This window comes from Gavialis gangeticus, unplaced genomic scaffold (genome assembly GCF_001723915.1).
Source record: "Gavialis gangeticus isolate Ggan-Ray unplaced genomic scaffold, GavGan_comp1, whole genome shotgun sequence".
Classification (NCBI taxonomy): Eukaryota; Metazoa; Chordata; order Crocodylia; family Gavialidae; genus Gavialis; species Gavialis gangeticus.
The window spans coordinates 124,886,091-124,896,784 of record NW_017729022.1 but is presented as its reverse complement, the minus strand read 5'-3'; the positions used below and the strand labels follow the sequence as shown (position 1 = coordinate 124,896,784).

General features: G+C 40.4%; 1 protein-coding gene across 2 annotated transcripts in view; it reads right to left on the bottom strand.

Moving 5' to 3' along the window:
- Nucleotides 1-260: 260 nt before the first annotated feature.
- The window catches only part of RALGAPA2 (Ral GTPase activating protein catalytic alpha subunit 2), a 437,386-nt gene continuing 426,952 nt past the window's right edge, over nt 261-10,694 (bottom strand). The window contains exon 39 of one of the 2 annotated variants that reach the window (XM_019516125.1): nt 261-10,396. In XM_019516125.1, coding sequence (XP_019371670.1) covers nt 10,242-10,396 — 155 coding nt within the window. In that variant the 3' untranslated portion in view covers nt 261-10,241. The remainder of the gene's footprint in view (nt 10,397-10,694) is intronic. The other variant, XM_019516126.1, reaches the window with a different exon arrangement.

Sequence of the window (10,694 nt, the reverse complement as noted above, 5' to 3'; positions counted from 1 at the left end):
ATCCAGCAAAGTCAGTAGGACCAATACATTGCATTTACATCCACTTTTTTGGCCCTTTGTTCTGCCAAAGGTACTTTAGCGGAACAAAATCCAGGCATCAGTGGTTGGCACTCTTGGGGGTGCCATACTTTTTAAATTTTAGTTCATGACTGTAGATATTACAGTGTTTTTCTTGTAGCTTGTAAAGAAACATCACACTTGGACTTTCTGCACATTCCATCCAGGCATCATAAAGCTTCACTTACACACAAATGCCTTAATACAGTTTTAAATAACTTTAATGAAACTTAGTTTACTGTACATCTTGGATAACAAAGAGTTCAGATTTGCATCATAAAAACTTGTGATATGTAAACCAGAAAGAAGGGCATTTCAAGCATGGCTTTTCACGTTACAGGTATTCTAATACAGGTAAGTACATTAAAACAGGACATTGTAAGACTGTAAGACCTGTTTTGTTTTGTTTAAAGCAATTCCATTACAGGCAACATGATCAATGTTTTGCTGAACATGTTTAACAGACATTAAGATGCTATCATCCCTCTAGATCCTGATTTTTCCATTATTGTTTAGCAGTGCAGCCAAGGCAAGATTAAAACCGTATAGGAGAGTGCCACACCCCCTATATGAACGCACTACAGAATACCTTAATCTCACAATCACTGGGCAAAATGCATTGATCAGTCAAGTGAGGTAAACTAGTATTGGAAGAGTTTTCAGCATGTGTCCTTTTGTTATGAAACTTCACATCAATATTATTATTTTTTAAAGTAAGCTCTCAGTCTACTGTTAACACATTTTTGTTTACAATGACTTTAGGAAAGGATTGCTTACTATTACTAAAAATGAGAAAACTACTTTGAATCTAGTATAATGCAAATATTCATGCTCCATCTGCTGCACAGTGCCCTTGGAATTTCAGTAGCTCAGTCCAACCTGGTAACTCTGTGTTACCTTTCTCCTCACATTGCAAAGGTGACTTGTTTTTCCTTAACTTAAGCAGAAAGAAAAACAATTAAAAGAAAGCAGAGGTTCCCTCCTCTCTCTAAACTGCCAGGCTTTGTGGCATTTTCAAGCTGAACATCAGCGGTGACTTGGATCTCTGAGAATTCACTGAGAAGCCAAGACGTGGCAGGGCAGGTCAATGACATAGTGTGGTCTCAGTTCAGGATGGTCTTTCACTGTTGAGGAAAGTCAGCATCTTACTGCTATTTTTCTAGAATTATTCACGCATCAATTACATTCATTTTAATTATAGTTCCAAAAAAAAAAAAAGGCAAGGAAATATCTGATGTCACTATCTGCTGGTTATTTCTATTCTCTTTAATTCATATTCCTGGTAAACCTAATGGGTCTGGTCTGTCATATATTTGGGGACATTCTTCTGGATTTGTTATGGTGGGTCATTTGGGCTCCAAGTCAGGAAATGCTTATGCACATATTGCATCAACCCTTGTTCAGGGAAGGACAGAATCTGATTAATTTTAAGTATTTACTTAAATCTTATTGTCTACAATGATCAAGTTAAGTCCACTTGACTTAGGTACTTAAGTCCACCCTTGTTCAGTAACCCAGGGGGCTTATAGGGTTACTATTCATCAAGAACTACAGGTCAGGAAGCACTATGGGCCTGATCCAAAACCCAAGCAAGCAAACAACACAATATCACATTGACTCATGTGAGCCTTGGGTTAGGCCACATGCCTGGTAATAAATGTTTGCAGGATCAGGCCCATGTATTGTTATGGGACTCAGTTATCATCTTTGCTATTTGGGCCATCTTTTAAGCAATAAGGATCGTGGTGTGGGGGCTTTTCTCTGGGAGTGCTGTAAATGGGAGAAGGTAATGGCCTGAAGCAGAGTTAAGGGACCCAGGGTGGTCATTAATCCACAGCATCAAACTTATTGCTATTTTTACACACTGAAAATGAAAAACAATCCCCTGGGTGTACAGATTTTTCCTGGCTCCAATAACAATGCAGATTTGTACAGAATGCACAATTAGTGCCCTGTAAATTAGCCAGACTGCAGCAGCACAACACTTCACATTACGGTAATCAGTCGTCTTGGAGATAGAACTGCTGCCCATCCGTGGACAAGCGCACCAGCCAATTTTTCAAGGCGCATGGCATTGTGCTGCAGAGTGTCTGCCATGGGAAGTGAATGGTTTACGCCTTTAAATTTGTCAAAGGGATTAGTTAACATCAACTCAGCAAGTGTCAGTATTGATGCTATATTGGAGACAAGGTATGCAAAAGGATGTGAGGCCATAACCTCCTGATGAACAGGATTTTAAGATGGGAATATTGACACAGCTCCTAACCAATGTAACAGTGTTGGGGCGCTTTTTAAAACATGACCATTGCAATGTATGGCCCTCACCGCAAGACAGTTAGCTTGTGAGTAACTGTGTTCAGCGGGACTGTACATTTGTGTGAGTCTTAATTGTGTGTTTGTGAGATTGGGGTTGAAAGGAATGTGCCCCCTCTATTGCTTGGCTAGATCATAGTGTTCCTAGGTGTCAGGTGCATACAAAGGAGGGGGAAAAGAAAGTCATGAGGGGCTAGATCTGCAAAGTGACCTTGGTGCTGTGATGCTCGGGAGTGCAATGCCCGACTTCGAGGGACCTGGCTCCCACCGTGGAATAATCCACAGCCCTAAGACAGGCTCAGAATGGGATTCACAAGAGTTAGCCCTAACTCTGTCTGCTACCTGTGCTAGTGACATGGAATATTGAAGAGAGTGGGGTGTTGGGCATTTCTTTCTGGGCTGCAGCAAGTCCTTTAGATGAGATTGGGACTCACAGCCTGGAATCCTCTCCTAGAGGCAGGTGCCTGTGTCATTCACTTCACAAAGAGCAGGGGTCACGCTCCTTGTCGAAAGTGGGAGATGGTGAAGCCTACCTCTTACAGAAGAAGCCAGTTGTTAGAGCACTCCTTCAGGATATGGGAGACCTGGATTCTAGGTCCTCCTCAGATAAGGGTGTGTAAATCCATTAGGCTAATCCTACATTTACAGGCTGCTCTGCTATGGAGACACTCTCCTTTCCTCCTGCTGAAACTGGGCCATGGGACAGCAAAGAATTCTAGATTAATGGGGCCAGAAAAAAAATACAAGGAGCCTGACTATAACCAGGGGTTACACAACTCTCTGGGGTGATGGGATACCTTTCTTCCAAGGACTGCTCATACATTTTATCCAATGCTCATTTAATGCAAACACAGGTGAGTTAAAAGGGGTTCCACATTAACCCTCAGTTTTGGGGTATCTGGTAACCATATTAAACCTTTTCTGAGTGCCCTGATTAACTGAGTTCTGTGGAGCTGCATACTGCTGTATATTCAACCTTTCAATCCGTGTCTGCAGGATAAGCTCATTCCCAGTTCACAAAATGATCCTCCAAAGGACTATTATTCAAGGCAAAGATTTCTTAAAGATGGGGTCAGAAGTTAACTTCCCAAATACTTATTATGTCGGACCCTATATCAGCCTGGCTTGGCACCCAGGGGCTTTTACAGACTTCATTGAGGGTGTCTGGAGGCTCAGCATTTGAAAACCTGGTCACTGATTTCAGAGCTTCCCATTATTCCCCCCATTCTTGTCAAATTCTCTGCCCAGACAGCAGGGTGTTTTTTTCAAAACTGAATCAAAGGGTCTTTGCCAACCCCTTAGTTTCACTGTTAATAGAAACAGGCACACATAACCTCTTCTTGACACTTCCTACAAATTGCCTCACTCATGCAAATTTTACAAACTAAATAACTGAGGAATTTACTTCATACTGTGTAGGATTAAGCCTCTATTTCCAAATAAAAAAATGATCTAAAGGCAATTTGAGAGACAAACTCTGCTTCCACCTCATTCCCCTACCAAGACAGACACCACAGGGTTCCCTTTCCTACCAAACAAATGGAACCGTATCGTTCCCATTAGTATAAAATGGAGTTATCTTATAACTGCTCCTGATACTACAACGGCTGAGAGAACAGACTCCCCCACCTCATTTTCTCAAATAATCTCTCCATAGAGTAGAAAATCACCATTAGAAACATATCATTTTTAATGTGCATGTAAACTGCTCTGCAATAAAGTGTTATGAGGCTTAGAACAGGAGGAACTCTCATCAAGCGTTTCTTGCAATGAATAGCATATAAATAATGCCTTTTGGGGTTTAGCCATGGTCTGTAATTATTATTAGCAAAATGCTGCAAAAACCTCTTCAGAGGAAGCTGGAGATAATACTATTGTTGCACAGACTCTGCTGGTTCAAACTGTGCCAGAGGCTATTGCAGAGCATACTCGCCAGGCTGAATGCAGTGGGAGTGCTCTCACAAGGGGCCCTCGTCTGCACTTATCCAAAGGGCCATTTCTTTGAAAATATTGATCAAATGTACTTACTCCTGTCATCTGAGCAGTCCTAAGTATGATCCAGAGAGAGGAGCCTGGCAGCAGTCCTGGCTTTCAGTTCAGCTGTCAAGGGCCTGTTAGAGGAACAAGGTTTATAGACTGGGGAGGGCTAGAAACTAGAAAGGAGAATTTTGGGGGCAGAATTGGCTACACGTATCCAAGAATGCTGCCAGGCCTATGATAAAAGGATGTAACTTTTCAAGGAAGAATCAGTCTGGTTCCTCTAAGTAACCTCTGTAGCTCAGTTTAGAGCTGCTTCTCAGCCACGTGTGTCCTAACATCCGTAGCTGGATGTTCTGCAGAAAGGCAATCTATGAGCTAAGAGCAGTGGAGGTGGCGGTGGGGGGTGGAAATGGGCTTTGCTAACTAGGGGAGCAGACTAAATTTGGGACAATTTTAAAATTCTCATATAAAACATTATTAGCTGATAATAAGGGGCCTGATTCTATATAACGTTTTTGCTCCTATGAGCAATTCTTGTAAAATCACACAAGCTAAATCCATTCTTCTAGGGGAGTTGGCCAAGCTGCTGGCAGGGCCTGGGAGCAGTGCCTACACTACTGTATAGGAATTCTTGTTCCCTGCCCAGGAGTGATAGAGAAGGCAGAACTCCTTGCACTCTCACCCCTTGGGCATCAGCACTTTAGTTTGGGCACAACCTCACCCTTAGAAGAGGAAAGCATGAACCAGCATGAGCTGTAGCTCATGACACTGGCCAGAAGTCAGTTAAAGATGGAGCAATGTCGTTTCTGAAATTCCAGCATTTCACTTTTGAGAGGATGATGTAATCGGGAAGACTATTTGGTATATGGCATAGCCAAGGCATTTCTGTTTCAGCTCTGCTTGTGGTCAGCTCCACAGACTTTACATGACAGACAAGCCCAACACGAGAACATAGAAACATGTAAGGCTTTTACAGCATTCTTTCAGGAGCCCTGGCTCCATAACAGAAGCAAAACCACTGTAATGTGGAAATGCCTATGCAGCCTATTAGGAAAACAGGTTGCCTTACTTAGAGATTGGGAATGCTGTTTCATATAGTTCCCAGAGGCATTTACAATGACTTACATTTTTCCTTTTTTACTAGTGCAAAGGGGTAGAAAAATTGCCCCTTTGCTATGAAGAACACAGCATATTTTTTGTCAAAGAGAAAAATGTGACCTTACCCCTTTTTATCAGTGGACAGAACGTGCATATTAAAAAAACCATGTAAACAGCAAAATACATTTACATTGTCTAACTATACTTTTACTTTGGGAATGGTCTCTGTAAAATATTTATAAGCCCTGTTCTTGTAAATTATCTTATGGACTCCTGAATATGAAAACACCTTTGCCAAACTTGTAATATAGTAATTATTTACTTGAATCACAGCAGCGAAAACATTTATGGGAGTAATTTTTCTCCAGCTATAAGTACAACAACTAAGGTAAGAACTAAGGCTGATGACAGATGTTCCTTTAAAGGCATGACAGGATCTGATCCACAAGCCCAAAAATTGTATCTCCTGCCATGTTACATGTGCATGGCAGGAGGCATGATTTTGGGATCAGGGATCAGACACCAAGTGGGCCCTACTTACTAGTACAGGGGGAGCCTGGGATCCTTAACACTGGGGCACCTTCTGAACTGGCAAATATGCCTGACAATCAGCTGATTGTTGGCTGGGTCTCGAGCCCCACTAGGCCAGTTTGAGCCCCTAAAGCTAACTCCTGATCAGCAGATCAGGGGACAACAGGGACAGCACCAGGGCCCATCTGAGTCCTGGCATTGTCTCCATGCTGATCCTGATCAGCTGGTTAGGGACTGGCTGGGACTGCACGTTTGAGCCCTGGTGCAGTCCATCTGGCCACACGTTCACTCTAAGACACAACTGAAACCAGCCACAAAATTATTATACCTTTTTTATGTAATAATTTTGTGACTGGTTTTACTTTTTGTTGTGCAATTAGCTGCTTAAATGTGTGGCCAGGTTACAATTTAAGATATGATAAGCTGGTTAATCGCATCTTCAGGGTAACACCTGCTCGGGGGGTAAGCAAGCAAAAGAGAACTGGAATGAGGAGAAGTTTCAAGAAAAGAATAACAGAGTCTGGCCAAAAGACACCGAAAAGTACATCCCTTCTTTCTGATTTCATCAAGAAGTCCCTTCTCCTCAGAGCTTTACAAAATATTGTAGATGCTGCTGTTATTGTCATTATTGTTCATCCAATAGTCACTGAATGGAAGGCTTAAGTGAAGCACTCCCCATGCCTTCAAGCAGTGAAGATGTGCTGGAGATTTCTTTTTAGTAGTGAAATTAATCTATTTGTAACAATAAAAATGCTAGGAAAGCCTACAGAGTTACGGCTACTGTTACAACAAGCAGCAATTGCCTCAAGATGAAGTCTTATTTTGTTTAACTATGCTAAATGGAATCTGCGTTGGGCAAGCATGTTGTTGGGTAGCCAACAAGTTTTCAATAGCAGAAGTACAAATCATCTCCCCCTCATCAAAAACAAGCTGCTTCATTAAAGCATAGCATACTCTGGAACAACCAGGGCCTGGTCATCCCATCAGGTGACCTTAATGGGAACTGTGTGCAGGGTGACAGAATAGGATAAGCAAAGGATTTTATATTCCTCAGGAAGGGAGAACCTCTCCTCCCACAGCTTATTGTACACCTACATGTCAGCTGCATTCTCTGTTACACCTAGGTTACATGAACACCAAATCAGCCCAAATTAAGTTGTTTTAGCCAAAGACACCCCAAAACTGCACTTCACCATGGAAGTCTCTACTCACATTTGCCCAGTGATTTCCATGAAATTTACACTTACTTACACCAATTCTGAATTTTGCCCAGTATTTTGTTTTTTAGACAGAATATAACTGCTCAAAAGTGGTGCGAACAACTAACACTGTACAAAATAAATCCTCATCCGATGCAGTTAAGTCTGCATTTATTATTTGGATAACAAGAAATAAAGTCTAGTGCCAGTGTCAGCATCCCTGTTTCACCCTGGCAGTTAAATAAAAGATCAGAGAGAAGCTGTTTGCACCTGAGAGACATTTTCTTTATGTTCTGTATATTTTATAAAAAATTATGCTGTGAATTGGTTAACTGGTTTCTGAGGCATTAAGGAAAAATATGTTTATTGCTTTATGTTACAAAACTCCACTAGGACTTCGACAATTCATTTTTTGATATGTTTAGTGCCAACGAAATAATTTTGTAGCTGAACTTTCATTCTTTCTATTAGAGATGTGCGTAAGCTTAGAAGGAAAGTTTCCACATTATTCAGAAAAATGCCCTTTGAACTATTTCAGCCAGCTTATATTTGACATTTTATTGGATAACTAAGAACAGCCATGTTCTTCTACCCAACAATCATTACTATGAGAACACATTTTATAATGAAATACACAACTTTTCTAATTGACTTTATAGACACACTATCAGGAAGAAGCAAAAAACATAGTTTAAAACAGAAAGTGAAATGAAAACCAGACATTTTAGCGATTTAACAGTGCTCTGTCCCAGCAGGCATTTACTGCATTTACCTGTGAACTGTAAATGCCAGCTCATGTGGACAGCATACTACCATTATGAGTAATAATTTCTACTTTCTAGTTTGGATAATGAATGGGTCCAATTACAAAATTTATCCTCATCCTGATAAACGGGCTACTGCTAGAACCAAATAAACTAATACATAAACCCAATAACAAAATGCCAAACTATAACTTAATAGTACTGTAAATATTTATCAAATAGTATTCCATATTTACAGAGAATTAACGCAGATCACTGTAGACATGAAAGTAGATAGACATTCACTTAACCTATACAGAGAAACTGAGTGCAACAAAAAATATCTGCCCAATGGTGCAGTTAGCTTCACTTAAAAGTCCCCTTCGGTTGAGATAAATCACATTAGGTTTAAATGGGCTAAAGAACATCATGAACATAAATTCAACAAATAGAAACAACGTCAGCTAGACCTGAGGAGGATTAGGAAGGTTAGAGGTGTGAGATCTGAAACTCCAGCAGCAGAGGTACCACCAACACTAACATCCAAGATTCAAAGACCAAAGGCTAAGGTGATTTTAGCTGTCTGACAATTGCCTCTTTCTCCCTTAGTGCCCAATCGTCCTGTAAAAGGCTAGGAAATTCACTGCTGGAACTCCACTGCTCCAGACCCTGTTGTTCTCAGGTATTGCAGCATTTACATGGGTGATTGATGTAAATCACTGTAATTCATCTTGCAGGCTGTTGCAAGATGAAGACAAAATTCGATGACAGAATTTCTACCATCAATTTTAATTTTCTCACTTGTATTAAGTGTTCGAAGTGATTACAGTTCTTGCCTTTTACTTCCTTTACTTTTGTGGTAAAGTTACATTTTTTAAAGTACAAAAAGTTTCCCTTAGCTTTTCAACCCCAGTACTTACTGAGATCGTAATAAGTTGGTTTTGTGTTTAAAATATTTGTATATTGTGCTGATCAGTAAAAGAAGACAATGTCATGCGCCCTTGAAAGCTTTCAAGTTTATTATATTTAGGTCTGATTAGGGGTACTTCAATTAGCAGATTACTGTCCTGCTGGTGCAACAGCTCAATGTGACTACCTAAGATGTGTACTGGCTCCTAGTTATGCAAGCCAGGGTGACACAAAATTATTACTAATGTGCAATATCTGCATTTCTAAATTAAATAATTTGGTCATTTTTATTTTTTTACCTAGACTGAAAAAGTGATCACAATCCATGATGCATCAATCACATGCAGCATTCCATATGACAAAATAACTCCAAATCCAAGCACAGTCCTAACAGGATTTCAATCATGAAATAACCAGAGATGTAAACTAAGTGGCTGGAGCTGAACTGGACATGTTAACAACTAACCTGCATTACACTGTGTGGCTATTTGACAACAGATGCTGAGACCATCAGACTGCAGACCTTTAAATACAGCAACACTGGCATGTGGCGATCATAGCAGGAATACTAAGAGAGAAAATGCAAGGGGTCTTAATTCCATTTCCTGGTATGCTGGGTTGAGACACAAGCCTGCGAGACCTGGAGCATCCTTCATTTCAAGCCTTTATATGATGCATGAGAATATGCCCTCCTGCATAACATGGCAAGATTAAGCAAAGTGATTTTAATCCAGGGCATGGTGTTTTATGCAATTGGCAGTAGCTTTCCAGATTGCAGGTAAATTACTTAGCAACACTCATTTGATACTTATGCATTTTTAGCTACATGCACAAAAACTGCACTGAGTGAGCAGTTCAAAACAGAACAGCAATGGGCACTTGAAGACATTGATAAGCACCCAGGTTGGTCACCCATACTTATAAAAAGAAAAGCATCCATCAGATGGTAAATCAAATGAAACTTGATTTCCATTTAGACAAAATTTGTTAATATACAAACAAGGGTTAACTGGAATGTTTAAAATCAAGATGTGGAAAGTATATTAACTGGTTCTAACACTTGGTTTGCCTCCTCTCTGTGACATTTAAATTTGCACTTACCAAAACTCAGGGAAAATGAGTGAGTTATCTCATACCACTTAAAATGCCACACACACTGAGAGCTCCACATTTGTCTAAGTCATTTTTATGACAGCAAAAATCAAGTGAAATGCATGACGGGTAATTCAAGTGAAAGCTGTCCATCAATAATTTAAGTTTTGAAACATTAGAGAATTGAAATTTTATAGCAAAAATACTTCATTGTGTGCTTACCCAAAGTTACAAGTTCTATTGATATAGTAAATATTTTAATATATTTCAAGAATTTTGCTTTAAGTTCCCTTGACTGGACTTCCACTTCCAAAGTGCGTTAGTTTGAAGATTTGCTGAGAGCACTAGCAGAGCGACGAAGTTTCCCAGAGACTTTGTTTTTCGTGGCACGTGGTAGTGTTGGAGAGGTCTGCTCTGCTAATTCTATCCCTATGTTTACAGTGAGGTCAGCACTTGCACTTGTGGTGAGACAGCCTGAAAAAGAAAGTAGGTGGAGAAAAAGTGTCTTAGAACAAAAGGAATATGCATGTGTTCACATCAACAGAAACGCTTCATAGGATGCAAAATGGACACCATTCATCCTAGGTGCAGCTACATTGCATTTAACAGAGTTGTACGCAAATGAAGTTGGCCCTCAGCTGTAAGGAGACTGTGCTGCCAGTATGTGGTAAGAAGTCTGGATGCTGCCTGTTTCCAGAGAAAGTAAGGAAGGGCTCAGCTGTGCTGTGGACTAAGCACCCATGCAGGGGAGTAAGAAACTTCTTGATAGCCC